Source organism: Pelodiscus sinensis, chromosome 6 (assembly GCF_049634645.1).
Source record: "Pelodiscus sinensis isolate JC-2024 chromosome 6, ASM4963464v1, whole genome shotgun sequence".
NCBI classification, from domain to species: domain Eukaryota; kingdom Metazoa; phylum Chordata; order Testudines; family Trionychidae; genus Pelodiscus; species Pelodiscus sinensis.
The window spans coordinates 62,399,150-62,416,153 of record NC_134716.1 but is presented as its reverse complement, the minus strand read 5'-3'; the positions used below and the strand labels follow the sequence as shown (position 1 = coordinate 62,416,153).

General features: G+C 41.5%; 1 protein-coding gene across 6 annotated transcripts in view; it reads right to left on the bottom strand.

Annotated features, from left to right (window-relative positions):
* Window positions 1–17,004, bottom strand: part of TMEM232 (transmembrane protein 232) — a 155,913-nt gene that overhangs the window by 74,040 nt on the left and 64,869 nt on the right. For all 6 annotated transcript variants that reach the window (XM_075932031.1, XM_025190394.2, XM_025190397.2 and 3 more), the window contains 2 exons: window positions 927–1,050; window positions 297–522 (listed from right to left, as the gene is read on the bottom strand). In XM_075932031.1, the coding sequence (XP_075788146.1) occupies window positions 297–522; window positions 927–1,050 (350 nt within the window). The remainder of the gene's footprint in view (window positions 1–296; window positions 523–926; window positions 1,051–17,004) is intronic.

The window sequence follows — 17,004 nt, the reverse complement described above, 5'->3', positions numbered from 1 at the left end:
TGCTTTTGCTCATTGATACCTTTAACTACTACTTCTACTCATCTAAGAATTGATGATTCAGAATAATTACAATGTAAATATAATATAGTTAATACTCCTGTATTCTTATATTACCTATATTAATAACACAATAGGGCTAATCATAAATAGCAAATTATCCCCAAATGTTCAGGGAAGTGAAAACTAGGCACCGAACTGAGTTTTCTGTAGCTGAGTTTAGCATATGTATAAAATTGGCAGGAATGTGTGTGTTGGGAGTATAGCTGTTGCTTTATTTTTACTTATTTGGTACTTACAGTCGTGTGGACCATCAGAAGGACTATATTGCAGAAGGTCAAAAAAACTTGCTCCTCTTAATTCTTCTGGATGCTTAGGTGGTTTTGTACAATCACAGAATCCAAGAAAAGCTGTCTTTTGTAAATCTGAGATTATCCCATTTAAACAAATGTCTCTCAGTACTGTGGTGTATACATAGCCTATTTCCCAGCTCCAAGAAGATAGATTTTGCATGCAGCTGTCTTTCTGTTAGCAGAAATACAAAAATTCCATCAAATACCTAGAAAGACTATGACAAAATCAAAGATCTAACAAAAGAACCATATAGTATATAATAGGAGTAGAGTCATGTACTATAATCTAATGCCATATTTAGTCACATTAATAACCCAGATGTGAGTGGGTAATATAGCAAAGGAAATAATCATGCACCAGACATGCATAGTGGTTAAAGAATACATAAATTATGCTTTCAGATCTTTATTCTATTGAAATAACTGGCCTGCTCATTCTATCTGCATCTCAAAATGGTAAGACCAACATGACCTTCAGTTTTAAATAGTAAAGAAAACAAATGTCTTGCTTCTATCCAATTTAGTATTTGAAACAAACACATTTTCTGGCTACATCTAAATTAGTACTGTGGTTACCTGCTTCTGAAGAGACATAGAGCTTGAAATAAAATCTCTCACTAGATCCATTAAAACCTTCAAGCAGGACAAGTTTAATTTGGCAGCCTCTCCAAGGACCAACAAACCTAATACAGAATCCAACCTAAATATTTCAAGACAGGGAGAAAAAAGCAAACTTCAATACAAAATAAAATAGTAATGGATTTTTAAAATATTGGCTAGCCAGAGGCAATTAGTGTGCTATTTTGCTAGAATCAATTAGTGCCAGTAAATGCAGGCATTTGTTGGAGCCAGTTAACATCAAAGTATAGAGAACAAGTGAAAGTGTGCCACAGTTATTATGGAAATTTAGAGTTAAATTTAAGATGTGATAAAACCCATGCCCTGGATAGGCACACACTTACCACATTTCTTTCTGGATCCACAGTAAGGGCAGATCAACTAACCCAGAAGTTCTCAAACTTCATTGCACCACAATTCTTTTCTAACAACAAAAATTACTACACAACCCCAAGGTGGGTAACTGAAGCATAAGCCCACCCAAGCCCCACCACTTCCCAGGCCAAAGCAGAAGACCAAGGAATTCGGCTCTAGGTAATGGGTCTTAGATGACAGATCTGCTTGGGGATGAAACCCTTGGGTCGGTGGAGCTCGGGCTTCTTCAGACCTGTGCTCCAGTGAGTCTAATGCCAGCCCTACTGACCCCATTAAAATGGAGTTGCTACCCACTTTGGAGTCCTAATTCACAGTTTGAGAACCATTGAACTAGCACCATGCATTAATGGTGTCTTAGTTTTGTTGTACCTTGACATCATTCGTGGATGAAACATTTTATACTGCTAATGGGTGGTAGGTGAAACTGCTGCTTGGGGTTGCAAGCTCCCTAGCCCATGGCCCTGCCCATACTCCACTGCTTAACCTCTGCTCCCTAGCCACTGTCTCCTCTTCTCTTCCCTCCCTTTCTCTGCTCACCCATTCCAACCAAATCTCTGAACCCAATATAGCAAATGGCATTTGAAAAACACTTTTCAAAAATTTATTTCTAAAGAAAATGGAGCATGTTTTCCACTGCATGCCAGATTGAGAAAACTGGACATGCAGACGGTACTTAATTAAAAGCACAAAATTTGGGAATAAAAAATGACAGGTTTTTGGATATACCCTGAAGTTTGTCATAGATTTATTTGCAAATGCATTGTAGGAAGGGCAGGTCAGCTGTCCTGCTGAATACAACATTAAATATTATGGAATACATGATGCAGCCCTTCTCCATTTCACATTTTCTTCACCAATATTTCTAAGATGATTTTATATTTTAAATATTTTAACTTCATAAAGTAATCAGTCCAGGTTACTACATATTTAACTCACTGAAACAAACACATAATTTTAAATTGATCAGTCAGAGCCATAACAAAGTTCATTGCTGTTACAAAAAGGGAATACTAAGGGCATGTCTACACAGCAGGGCTACCGGCAAAATAAGCTACGCAACTAGAGCTACGGCAGTTGTGTAGCTTAAGTCAAAATAGCTTATTTAGGCTTTTGGAGCTGTCTACACAGCAGGAAGTCTGAAGAAGAGCACTCTCTTCCTCCGATTTCCCCTACTCCTCCTCCTAAAATAAGGGTTACAGGAGTCGGAGTAAGAAGTCCTCAAGCTTGACATTATTTCAGCATTATGTTGAAATAATTGCTTGCTGTGTAGATGCAGGCTATGTTATTTCAGAATAACGTCAGTTATTCCAAAATAACACTGCTGTGTAGACGTAACCTAATTTATGTTGTGTGATCTTCATAACAATAGACACGTTTATGAAATGTCACCATATATTTATGTTGAAAGTATGTTTCCATAGATTTTAAACATAACCTAGGAGTTTATATCTTGGCAGGGTACGGATTTTTGTAGAGAGTTCTAGTTCATCACATAGTAAGAAGTAAACAAAAAGGGAAAGTCATTGTCCAGCTATCTGGAAGAAAGGGGATATTGTCCCTTTACCAGCTTTCTTCAACAGGAAGGTGAAAAGAGAGCAGAGATGGACAGAAAAGACAGGGAAACTTTGGAAGCAAATGTTTGTACTGTAGTAACTAAAATTTAAATGTGTATTTTAGATAAGGATGATCTTATGAAGAATTTATTTAAACAACTAGATCAGAGGTTCCCAACCCTTTCGAGCATACGGACCCCTTTTCAAGCTATTAACATTTCACAGAACTGCCTCCCTCCCACCTCCCAGAAAAGAAAAGAAAAGAAAAGAAAAGAAAAGAAAAGAAAAGAAAAGAATCAGGTCCACCATGATCGGGCCCCCCAGGTGTGTGGACCACAGGTTGGGAACCCCTGAACTACATGACTGAAGAGCCAAGCATTTAAGGCTAAAACTGAATATTCAGATTGTGCATCTAAAAATCTATTCCAGGATTTTTAGGGGATGTGATTTTATAATCTTTAGCAGCAAACTTATGAAATATTTGAAGCAAATTCTAAAATAAGGTTTTGTAGATACAGTAGTGCACAACTGCATTTGTGAGTTGGCACATGCCTGTTAAATAGCTTCATTACCATTTAATGGCTCTTTCACAGGTTAATTGTTATGCTAATAGGTCTGGCAAGTTGGAAGGGGATAGACTCACTAGTTTGCAACAGCTTGCTGTGAGAGCCTTCAGGAACAATCGGAATAGGGGCTATGTCTACACTGCAGGGAAAAGTTGGGAAAAGATAAAAAAAATTGCGGTTCACAATTTGCGTATCTTTTTCTGCTTTTCTTCTGAAAGAGGCTTTTCCGACATTTGGCCTGTCTACATGTGGCCAAATGTTGGGAAAAAACCCTCTTTAGAACATCCCTTCTTCCTCGTAGAACGATGTTTATAGGGATGCCAAAAAGAAGGTGTCTGCTTTTCCAATTTTTTTTTTTTTCAGAAAAGCAGACACATTCCTTGGACATGGATACCAGAGGTATCCTAGAAAAGCTCTGCAGTGTAGACATAACCAGAGATAGGAAGAGGGAGAAGACTGAGCACTAAAAAGGCATTGCCTTCCCTTGCCTTTTATTCCCATACCTCCCATTCAGGTAACGTAGATCACTGCTGGATCTCAAAAGTACAAGTTTTCCATTCAGATGGTGGAGAACAAGTCATTAGATAATGATTTGTATCACTTCATTTAATGGGAAAAAAATTAACTATTTTCCTAGTCATTGAAATTACTGTAAGCAAAGCTTTATTAGTTATCTGGTTCACTCCCCTGCTAATCCTTGGGGCCAACATGCTGGCCCTACCAGTGATATAGGTATTATTTGGGCAGTTACAAAGAAAGAAAAAATCATTATTAGTCATGATTTCTGACATTAAAGAAAAGATAACATTAATTGGAGGGAGGTTTCCAGCAAGGCACAAGAAAGGAAATTATCAAGTAAGAAATGTACCATTCTGCTAGCAGTGTGTGTTATGCATGGGCTACTCCCTTCCAGACTGCAGTTTCTGGAATCAGTTCAAAATTGTAATACAGCCCAGGTGATTTATTCCAAAACTGTATAAGAACTTGTAAAATATTATTAGTAACCATAATTTCACCAACAACCAGTAAATTATGTACTGTAGACCACAGTACATAGCTTAACTATCACAATTAAATTCTTTTGGCTAGGAAGCTATCAAGGGAGGTTAGAATTGCAGGAGGTGCTGCTTCAGAAAACAAATGGTGAGGTAAGACATGTAGCAATCTGCAGCTCAGTGTCTCCTGCAATTATGATATGTATAAGGAGCAGCAAACAGAAGCAAGAATGGATTAGCAAAACAGAATTAAATAAAGAAGATATCACTCCTGCCCCTGCCCGCCCCTCATTAATTGCCCAAAATGGCAATGCTATTACAGGACCACTGCTGGCAGCACCTTCCTGAAGGCCTCTGCAGAGACTTGACTCATAAAGGTGTTAATTGATGATCCCGTTGCTATCCTGTAGATCTATGCAGGGAAAGCACAAGCTCTTTCTGCTCAAGAAATTGCCATAGACCTTGTGAAGTTTACCCTGATTCCCTCTGGAACAGGAGCACCTGCTATCTTGGATCAGGCTATGCTTCATAGAGGCATACTTCTAGCTATTGACTGCTTGGATATCCTGAGTTCCTGACACTCTGGCTGAAAGGAGGTAAACAAGGAGCCCAATTTTCTTGTTGATTTTGGTGTACTTCATATAGATCTTTAGTGCTCTCCGAATGCCTGAGTGCCACAGCTTCTCTGTTGTATGTCAGGACTTCGGACATAATGAAGGGAAAATGATTTCCTCTGAGGCATAGGATGACAAATTCATCTCAGATAAGAATTATTCTGGGGTTGTTAGCACTGTCTTGTCATCATAGAACACACAGAGGTGTTCCTGCATAGATAAAGATACTAATTCAGACATTAATCTAGTATACATGATGGTTAGCAAAAAAAAAAACAGGTTTTGATGGATAGGTAGAAGACATATTAATGTCAGCAACTCAAAAGAGTGTGTTATCTAACTGCAGGTTTAATCAGTCTGGCTACTTGGAGAAATCTGGATACTTGAGGGCTCTATATCAAAGAGCCAGAGAATCCCAATAATAGGTTGCTACTTAAAATTGCCACTGTGCTAAGCTGAAATCCTCTTTCATTAGCTTCCTGAAGAAACATCAGCATAACGGGGATAATAGGAGCTTTGGGATTTGTGCATGTGTATATGTGTGTGTGTTCTCAACATCACAAGCTAGACCTAGTCCAGGTGGCCATTAGTGTTGAAACTTGCCTGGAGAAGAATTGAGTTCCAAGCACCTTGGAAGTGTTACTAACACTTCTCTCTCAATAGTCAGGCTGTCAGTTGTATATAGTCTGGGTCATGATGAAGGAATGAACTTTGGTAAGGATGTCTGGTCTCTCAGGTAGTTGCAATGGTGGTTCTAACTTCTGTTCTGTGAGATTTGAGAACCTTGGCCTCTGTGGCCAATGCAGAGCTGACATTATCACCTTTGCTTCTTGCTTTACCTTCTGGATCACCTTTCCTAAAAATGAAAGGTCGGGGATGTCTATATTAGATCTTGTGACCATGTGTATGAGAAAGCATTTGGGGTCTGCTTCTCTGCCAAAGCACTACAAAATCAGAGAGCATGGTGCCTGAATCAGAAAATATTCAGAGCTGTCAACTGTGCATCTGCTGAGCCAGACTGCATTGTGGTTTAGCTGAACTTGTATGTGAATTGCTTTTATGGAAAGAAGAGTCCTCTCTACCCATTCCATTATGTCTCTCAATTCCACATGCAAATTTACACTCTTGGTATCCTCTTTATTGTTGATGCATACCACAGTGGTTGTGTTTTTCAGCTGGATGAGAACATGTTTCCCTTCTAGCTAGTTCTGGAACTTCTATAGAGTTAGTTTGACAGCTCTGAGCTCCATAAGTTGATGTTCTGGTTTCTTTCCCTGGGACTCTGAGGCTATGTCTACACTCGCAGCTTCTTGCATGAGTAATATGTAAATGAGGCTAAGCGTGGAATATCGCCGAGCCTCATTTGCATACCTAATGAGCCACCATTTTTTTCAGAAGAGGCTCTTGCGCAAGAAGGAGCGTCTACACTGCCCTTTCTTGCGCAAGAGAAACACTCTTGCGCAATGCCGTTCTTCCTGAAAAGTAATAGGTGTAACGGCATTGCGCAAGAGGGTTTTTCTTGCGCAAGAAGGGGCAGTGTAGATGCTCCTTCTTGCGCAAGAGCCTCTTCTGAAAAAAAAGGTGGCTCATTAGGTATGCAAATGAGGCTCGGCGATATTCCACGCTTAGCCTCATTTGCATATTACTCGCGCAAGAAGCCACGAGTGTAGACATAGCCTAAATGTCTTGCATTATCCTGCAAGGCACTTCCCATTCCATCAGACTGTTGTCAGCTGAGTATCTGCAGATCTGAAAAGCATGCGGGAAGTCCCGTTTCAGATCTTACGTCTCAGGGAATTCACCTGTTCTGTAGGAATTGTCCACCATATTACAGAGTCCAGCACCTGGCTTGGATCTAGTACCTGATCTTACATGCTTCCTGCTGAACAGTTCCATACTTTCAGGAGAAAAGCCCTGAACTACTTGATATAGGACCTTACCCATCAGTCGATAAACGATGAGTAAGGTCCTATATCATGAAACTAGGAGGCCCAATAGCTGTAGAATTATAGTTGGCCTTGCATAAGTTAGCAACATGGATATCAGGTTCTGGACCACATGGTATTTGTGCAGTGATGGGTTGACTTTTGAGCATAAGTTTCTATTTCTATGCCCACATGAATTATGTTTGTGAAGGGAGCCAAGAAGATCTTCTCAGTGTTTATCACAAATCCATATGCTTGAAGCAGGTCTGGCATCCAGATTGTGGCACTGTATAGCACCGCTTGGCTAGGAGCTCTAATCTAAATGTAATCTAGGAAGGGAACAGGTGAATTCCCTGAAAACTAAGGTCTGGCTATAATTACCACCAGCATCTTGAAGATCCTGGGGACTGCTGAAAAGTCAAATCAGAGTGATTGATACAAGTAGTGAGCTATTGTTTTAAGATGGGGAACTGGATGAAGAAGAGACTGAGTGGACTTTAGTTTGAGGAGTATCTGCCACATGCCATCATTCACTTCTGTGGTGAGTCAAAGCCATTATTCTGAGAAGCATTCTGTCTTGCAGATGCAGTTTTGGGTGAAGATAAATTTGTTTGTTGTCCTACTGGGCTCTTAGAGGCAAAGGACCACCTCTGGATTTGCCATCCAATCCCCGGTTCCATGGTCTTTCCCAGATATACCTGTTGCCTCTGCTGCTAGGTTTGTAGTCTCTCTTTAGAGCACTGAGGGGAGGGATTGTTTTCATTTTGCAGTGCTTTCTTCCACTATTTTGTCTAGTTCCTCCCCTGAGAAAAGAGAGCCTGTACATTTAGATGAGCGCAGAACTTGTTTGGAGTAAATGACAACCTTCCGGCTGTGAAGATAGATGTGGCATCTCGTTGCTGAGCTGGATGTCATGTCCCTGGCTGAAAATCTCATGCTTCCCTTGATGCATCTGCCACAAAAACTGTTGCTAAGGAAAGTTTTCATAAGAGCAGTCAAGATGGTTTCTTTCCTAGCATTAAGGGTGTCAAGCCAGAATACTGTGGCTCTTGCAAAGCATATAGATGTGAGAGATGCTCTAAGAGTGGTCAATGAAGCCCCAAAGTTCCTTCTTTAGAATGTCTTCCACCTTTATATTAGTAACCCTTCATATAGGGTTACTGTATTTTTTTTTTTTTTACCTGAGATGCCACTGCAACACTGATCTTCGATATATCTGACGGCATTTTTTAGCTTTTGCAGATGGTGATACATAAGTGTGTGCTTGCTTATGTGTTTCTACTTATTAGGGTTTCCCTTTCCTCTTTGATCATATCGTGGAAGGATGGGTGCAGTGGGATTACTGTCTCAGAAGAGGATTTAGAGGACAAACTTAAAGGGATGTATGTCTTGTAGCTTCTTCCTACATGTTTCTGATATCAATGCACATGGAATTTCAGAAAGGGGAACTACACAAAAATGGTTATTTAAACAGAAAATAAAAGGTACAGTGCCAGAAGTGAAATCCCTGCAAGCTGCATGGAAACTTTTCAAAGACACCATCATAGAGGCTCAGCTTAAATTCATATCCCAAATTAAAAAACATAAAAAGAAAAGTAAAAACTAATCTGAAACCCAGATATTTAATGCAAGGCAGAAATTTGGTCGCTTTCAGCATTACTCCTTTCCAAAATATAATATGGCTAGCAAATTAGACATGAGTTTGCAATTCACCCTTGAAGAATCTATAAAAGCTTCCCCACAGATATACCACCACTTAAATTTAGCTAGGTGCTCATGAGACCATGCTATCATGCCTGAAAAGTGGCCAAAGGATTTCAAGGTAAAGGGGGGGGGAGGGTGCAGTTGCAGTGCTGGGATGGCTAGGACCATATGGCTGTTTCATACTCAATCCAGGAGATGGAGGAGAAAGGTTACTGACTACTGCCTGGAAATATGGATAAGTATAAAGCTGGCAAGGAGAACTGAGAAGCCAGTTTGCTGCTATAGAGGCAGAAGATCTGGCAGCAGGCCAGTGAAGGGAGGGTGGCTGGCTAGCATGGAGTATGCTACAGCTTTGAACTGCCTCCCAAAGCTGCAGGAAGATGAAGAACAGTCCATATGTCTCAGGCTTGCAGGAGAGCCTGAGCTGCAGAAAAATCAATATTATGTCAAGCTTTATTCAGTGTCTTCATTAAGTGATCTAAAAGAAGGAGTAAAGATCAGGAAGGACACAAATAAGAAGGTATCCAGAGAAGTTAGTAACTTGCTCAAAAAATAATCAAATGATTCCCCTTGAAAAATGCAAGCAAATATATTGAGGGGAGACTAATCTGAAACCCAGATATTTAATGCAAGGCAGAAACTTGGTCATTTTCAGCATTACTCCTTTCCAAAATGTGACATGGATAGCAAATTAAACATGAATTTGCAATTCAACATGGTAGCAAAACTAGTTTAAAATGTGAACTGCATACAGAGGCACATCACATTATGGAGCAGAGATTATATAGATCCTTTCTAAGTGTTTCTGATATGAGTGCACTCCACATGGAATTCAGAAAGGGGAACAACACTAAAATAAGGAAGTTATTTACCGTAAACAGAAAATAAAAGGTACAGTGCCAAAACTGAAAGCCCTGCTAGTTGCATGGAAACTTTCCTACAGAATTTAGCAGGGATTAAACTAATCTATATATTTTAGTAATATGCATATGTCTGTGTCTGTCCTTCTGTGACTCAGTTCATGCAAGAACTCCTCCTAAATGGTAAGAGCTAGGTCCACCAAATGTGGGATGCAGCCTCCTCTTATCCTAACATAAAGCAAGGTCTGGGTTTGGTTGTATCAGGGAGGGAATTATACTGTAGAATGACTACAAAGGGACAGCAGAAAGCCACTGGCTGGCAGCATCCAACACCTAGGCCTGCTCTGAGTAGCAGCTATCAGCCACTGCATGGCCCCCACCGCTCCTGGGCCAGCCTTGGGGGGCACTGGTGGGAGGCATATGCAGCTCCCACTATCCCTGGGTTGGCCCAGGGGCGAAGTCAGCAGCCAGGGTACACATTCTCCCCCACACACTCTGCCCCTCGGCTGGTACTGGAAAGAAGCCCACGGCTGGGGTGTGTGCACCTTCTCTTGCTTCAGGTGGACTCTGGGACAAGTGAACAGCCAGGCTGCATGGGCCCGCCCCGGGCCAGAGGTGGGCAATTCCAGGTCTTTTAATAGGATTCTATAGAAATGTAATGGAGATTAAATCAATAGTAAAAAGGATATCACAATTCTATAGGAGTTATTCTAAAAACCTATCTAACTTAATAAAGAATTATGCTGCAGATAAGTTGTCATTTCGTATTAATGGTATGTAAGCAAGGGCTGAACTACTGCTTGCTATCAGCCAGCTAAAAGGAGAGAGCTGCCCTGGGCATGGGTATGCTCACTCCAGTTGTTTAGCTCTGCCAGATTATTAACTGTTAACTGTTGATATGTAAATACAGCTCATGCCAGGAGGGGGAAGTTGTGGCTATGTAAATCCAATTCAGCCAGGGCTGATGGAAGATCAGTGTTGGAATGGAATGTGGTTTATTGTAAATAATTTGGGGCTGTTGTGGGGGGTCACAAATCATGCTACCCCTAAATGTGGGAACTGTAAAATATGACACCAGTGCTTGCAGGAGAGACACCATCATTGTAAGATGTCTCCGAGGAACAAGCCTCCCCCCTTCCAGAGCTGAGTGGACTGAGCTGGCGGGAAGGGCTAAAGGGCTTGAGTCAGCCTGCTTCACACCTGCCAGGTGTGAGCTATAAGACTGGCACAACCAGCCCCTTTTCCCCCTTTGTTTTAAGGACTCCCTGAGGAGTCTTTTTGCTAGTCCAGTGGAAGCTGGAATATTTTGCCAGTCTAGGTGGTGGCTAAAAGCTGAAATCACTGGTTTGGCTGGGAGCCAGACCCATTGCAGCCAGTGAAGCGGCTGGCAGGAATGACCGGCAGGCGGCCGGTAGGAATGGCGGCGGCCAGCGGAGTGGCTTCTGGGAACGACTGGCAGGCCATGGTAGGAGTGGCGGAAGGCGAACAGTGGCAGGTGACCAGCGGAGCGTCCGGTGGGAACGAATGACGAGCGGCCGGTAGGAGCAGCGGCAGGCGACCATCAGAATGGCGGCAGGCAACCAGCAGAGTGGCCGGTGGGAACAAGCGGCCAGTAGGAGCGGTGGCAGGCGACCAGCAGAATGGCGGCAGGCGACCAGCGGAGCGGCCAGTGGGAATGAAGGGTGAGCGGACGGTAGGAGCGGACTGAGACAGCTGGTGGAGTATGGCGTAGTGGCTCGTGTTAAAGATTGCAGCAGAATCCTATGGAGAGGGTTCCCCCTGCCCCCTTTCCACCCAGGTTGGGAGGTAAAACCCTGCAGGTGAACTTTTGGATTCTGGGCGGCACTGACCAGGGACAGAGAATTTTGGGGTGTCGGACTTTGGGACTTCAGGTGTTTCTTGGCTGGGGGGGGGCTTAGCTCATGGTTTGGGCTATGAACTCTGTTTGTGGTATTTTCCCAAGTTAATGCCATATGACTTCTCTCTGTGTTTCATTAAATGTTTCTTTCCTACACTCAGACTCTGTGCTTGTGAGCGGGGAAGCCTTCCCTCTCAGAGGCACCCAGGGGCATGTGAATTTCCCAGGTTACTGGGTGGGGGCTCAAGCCGGTTCTGTGTGAGATGGACCCCTAGATATTGAATCTGGCCCTGGTTGCTGCCAGGCCTACCTGGCAGAAGGTTTACAGTTATATGACTTTTCCATAAGGGCTTACTGTGGTTTCTATAGGGCTATCACTTTTTTACATAAAAATACTCCTTTATTAGTAAAACACAGTTACTTCCCAGAATCCAATTTGTATGCTGATTCCAGGGAAACTTGTCCCCACAAATCACATCAAAACTGGACAAATGCAGAGGATCTACATCTTTATCTACACTGAATATGGACTCTGCCAAAAGGGCTTTCAGCTCCACAATTGTCTCCACAACCTACATTAAAGTTTAACCTAGGGCATCCTAACTACAACATGGATTACAAAAATGTTCATCAGTGTCAACAACATATGGCAGCCAAAGGCTGTCATAGCAACACTGATGGAAAAGACAATGTTAATGATGATATGAAGCTCTTCAAGAACTAAAATGCCCTTTACAAAGAAAGAGGCCAGAAGTCTCTAATTATTTGATATATGCAGAGAAAAGAAAAACACAGGATTTAAAAGTATTAGCAGAGACACTGACCTTAACAAGAAATTTAAAATTATCCCAGGATCAATAACTGTCCACATTTTAGTTTACATAAGAGGATTTACACTAGGCCAAATGAGTTAATCCAGTTTGCAAACACATGCATACCTGTGACATAACCCATAACTATGTTCTAACTCTGCATTTATCGGGAACTCTTGCAAAGTAGACTAGGTTAGATTCTAATTATATTAGTTCCATCTTTTGTTCATGTGCATACAATGGTTGTGCACCACTTTTTATGTGCTTCCAATGGCTTTGCAGGTTGACTGTTACTGCCCTGTCTGCTTCCTGACATGGTGTCAAGTTTCCAGGATGACCTTTCCCCATTTAAAAGAGGGCACAGAGTTAGATTTTGCCCATTTTCTCCTGGATCCCAGTATATTTTTCTGGCAGTACAACTGGGATTGCAATCCAGGAGGCCCATGACATTCAGCCTGCCACTGTGGGGAACCATGGTGAGACCCCAGATCTCAATTTCATCTGGGAGAAGCACTAGTTTAGGAAGCTTTAGCCATAGAAATGAAAAATAGTTTTGTAGACATTGCAAAGCAGATGTCTAGGAAGGGGTCATGACCAGGTTGCTGACCTGTTTCAGATAAAGAACAAGCCACTCAGGAGAAAGTACATTGAAATGAGATATAAAAAGAGAATCCAGAGAAAAACCTGTGAATTGTACATTTTTTATGCACTGGACAGGATTTTACACAGTTACTGTGCAACCCATTCCAGGCACTATTTGGAACCTGCTGCCTGCACTTCTGCACTGAGGGCAACCTGCTCTACCCCCAGGGGCTGACCAGAAGGATGAGGGAGAGAAGTTGATGCCTGAGAGATGATATCTTTCTGGGATTCAGGACTCAGGTAGCCACTCACTCATTCCCAGAATATTATAGATGTTCTGGTGCTTCTGGGGATACTGTGTTCCACCTCCACTGACATGATCTCACCCCTCATTGTATGTGACCTTAGACACATGGTGTGAGCAAGGTCATGCTGCATAGTGATGCTATTTTTAAGAGCACATTCCTTACCCACCTGCATATCCCTGACTCACGCCTCCCTTCACCTCCAGCCAACAACTCCCTGGTACTGCATGTTCAGCTGCTCACTATCTAGACACCGCACAGCTGTCACCCACTAGGTACTGTCCCCAAAGCATGCTATTGTGCCTATCCCTCAGTTCCACACACATCCTTGCACCCATTAGCTAAGGCTCCTCAAAGTGCTGCTTCCTCCCTATTTTCACTGGTCAGTGTTCTTTCTTCACCCAGCTGTTTGAAAGATCCCATTATTCTAGAGACCTTCTTCTTTGGCGACTCAAATGTTCTTCTCAGCCAGCTTCCGTGCTATTAGCCGTCAATTAAGGCTGTTATTTGCCATGAGTGGGTGACATTAGGAATATGGGCTGAGTGGGTGGAAGTGACCTTGCACATTCTTCAAAATGGCATCCCCCAGCCAATATCCGATCAAACCAGCTGGTGACAAAGCCTAGAAAAGCAAGCCTGTGCAGTTTAACATCTGATAAGTGGACTGACAACAACCAGATGGAAAGCTAGACTCAGTCCTGCCCTGCTACAATGATTCCTTCCCTGCATTGGTTGAGCATGAGTCACAACTGGAAACCTAGGCTGGGACCAAAAGAGGGAGATTCCTCGAAAGGTAACTTCGGCATGTTTGTACCTATCTTCACCATTGCATATTATTGTTAGTAGATGTGAGCTAAGAGCTTCCTGCTCCATGCCTTTGCTGTATCAAAATACTACTTGCCAATGTAGCACAGTCACAGTCTATACGCCTTCCCTTCTCCACCCACCTTCTTGCAGCAGCATCAAATAATGAAAACATTCATTTGTACAAAATTCAACAGTGTATTGAGACTGTGCTTATAGGAAGAGAAATTTTCTTAATTCTTGCAGTTTACAGTAGATATTGGATCAAGGTACAAACAAAACTGCTCTCTACTGAAGTACAAATTCCCTGCATTTATTCTGTCAGGGAAGATGCAACAGAAATTAAAATGGAGAAATTGGTTGGTTTTGTTTTGCACATTACAGAGAATACAGTAGTTGCATGCTCATGGTCCCAGTACAGGGTGCTCATCATCTCTCTCTCTCTCTCTCTCTCTCTCTCTCTCACACACACACACACCTTTTAAGAATTGCAATGGAGTAAGCCAAGCAAGTCTCCACTAGGTGTTGTTGCAACCATAAGAGAAGAGTAGAAAAGCCTATACACAATTACCTATCAGCTTTTTAGCCAGAAACTGTCAGCAGGACCAAAGATATAATTAGCACCAGAACTAAGAAGAAGTGCTGAGAATTAGAGGTAGATAAGATCCTACTGAGGAATGAGGAGCTAATTTTGTTTGTTAATTGTATGTGAACAAACTCATGAGATTAGAGGCATATTTTGGGGGAAAAAAACATATTTGGTTTTAACACTGTTAAATATATCTACAAATTCACTAAGTCCAGTAGAGATGGTTCAGAATCATGACTCGGTGAGAATGTGCTCAACAACATGATCACTCTCTTAAGCAGTGATCTCCACATTGAAAGTGGTTGAGAATCTCTGCTCTAGTATTCAGTGGATTGTTTCTGCTTTTCAATCACTTAAAATTCTGAATTAATTAGCAGTCAGTCATTCTTAAAGATTTACAACCAAAATCTCTGAAGAGTAAATAATACTGGAGAGCTGTTGAGGTTAGAATAAAACTCACTTTAAATGCAAACTTTACCACATCAGTAGCTGTAAAGCTTATTTAAGCTATTATATGCCACAGACAAACAAACAGATTGGGTTCAACCACTTTTGTTAAGGAACCAGTGCTTAGTAAAGAGACAGTAAACCCCAAAATTAAAAACAGCCAAAAGCGAAAAGCAAAATAGTTGTATTTGTGAAGCAATTTTTTCCACCTATGTAACTAAAACTCATTCTATTTAATTTCTGTTAATAGTGGAACTGACTCATATTTAAAAATTTATTTGTTGTAAACAATAAATAGTGATATCTCAAATAGGAGTAGAGGTTAGTTTACCTCTGTATTTAGCACTGGTGTAACTGCTGCTGAAATACTGCTGCTGGTTCTAGTGTCCGACAATTCAAGATGTTCATAGATTGGACAGGATTCAGTGAAGAGCCATAATAATGATAAAAGAGTTAGAAAACATGCCATGAAATGATAGGTTCAAGAAGAGTAATATATTTAGTTTGCCAAAGAGAAGGGGTTAAGAGGTTACTTGATTACAGTCTGTAAGCATCTACATGAGGAAGCTCTTCAGTATTATAGGCTGTGTCCAGACTCCATGCCTCCGTCGACGGAGGCATGTAGATTAGCCAGATCGGAAGAGGGAAATGAAGCCGCGATTAAAATAATCGCGGCTTCATTTAAATTTAAATGGCTGCCCCGATCTGCCGATCAGCTGTTTGTCGGCAGATCGGGAGAGTCTGGACGCGATGCCCCGACAAAGAAGCCTTTCTTCATCGACACAGGTAAGCCTCGTGAAACCAGGTTTACCTGTGTCGATGAAGAAAGGCTTCTTTGTCGGGGCATCGCGTCCAGACTCTCCCGATCTGCCGACAAACAGCTGATCGGCAGATCGGGGCAGCCATTTAAATTTAAATGAAGCCGCGATTATTTTAATCGCGGCTTCATTTCCCTCTTCCAATCTGGCTAATCTACATGCCTCCGTCGACGGAGGCATGGAGTCTGGACACAGCCATATAGAAAGATATAACAAAAGCCAATGATTAGAAGTTAAAAGAAGACAAATTTGGAGTGGAAATAAGGTAACTTTTTTAAGTCACTAAACAGTGAGTTGTTATAATTGGAACAACTCCCCAAGAGTAAAAGTGGATTCTCCATCATTCACAATTTTAAAAAAAGAAGTTCTAGTAATTATTTTGAGGAAGTTCTATAGCCTGTGTTATACAGGAAGTCTGATTAGATTATTACAATGGTCCCCCTTCCAGCTTTGAAATCTGTGACTGTGAATCTGTAACTGCCTGTTTGTTAGACTCTGAGAGTCTCAGAGTATGGACTACTCATTCTTGAAAATCAAGACAATGCCTAGCCCTCACACTTACAGAGCACTGTCAAAAACAAATAATAAATATCCAAAAGAAATAGCAGTGAAGTCTCTTAACCATGAAATTCACCCTTTAGAGATCACTCATTAAACAGCTAATATATTCAAATTTTAGCAACAGTGAATTTGGCCTGTTTTTATTAATGGCTTTAAAAGGAGTAAGTTATAACATAAACGCTTTGTAGTTCTGCAGCACTATACATGGATACTTTTATGCTGATGCTACACATCTTTGGAAATTACTATTTCTAGGGGATTCTTATGCACTTCACTGGCATGTATTACACTGTATTAATTTATTATATTGCATTGTGTCTGCAATGGCTATGAATAAAAATAACCAAAAAGTTCCATGACAACAAGATGCTTTAAACACAGAGAGCTCTGTACAGTGGGTAGGATATAAAAGATGTTTATACAACTTTTCCACTCATTACTGTAGTAAAAAAAACTTGCTTCCATAATCGTCCTGTTCTTTCTATCTATCCATACTCCCCTTTCACACACACACACATACCCTTCAAGAGAGCCTTAAAGAGACAACATTCCTTTTCTTCCAGAGAGCTTAACAAATTAGTTGCCCTGTCACTTCAGACTATTTGAGGAACTAGTTTTAAGAGAACTCTCCATCAACATCAGTACCTCACTGAAATATAAAATCCGTT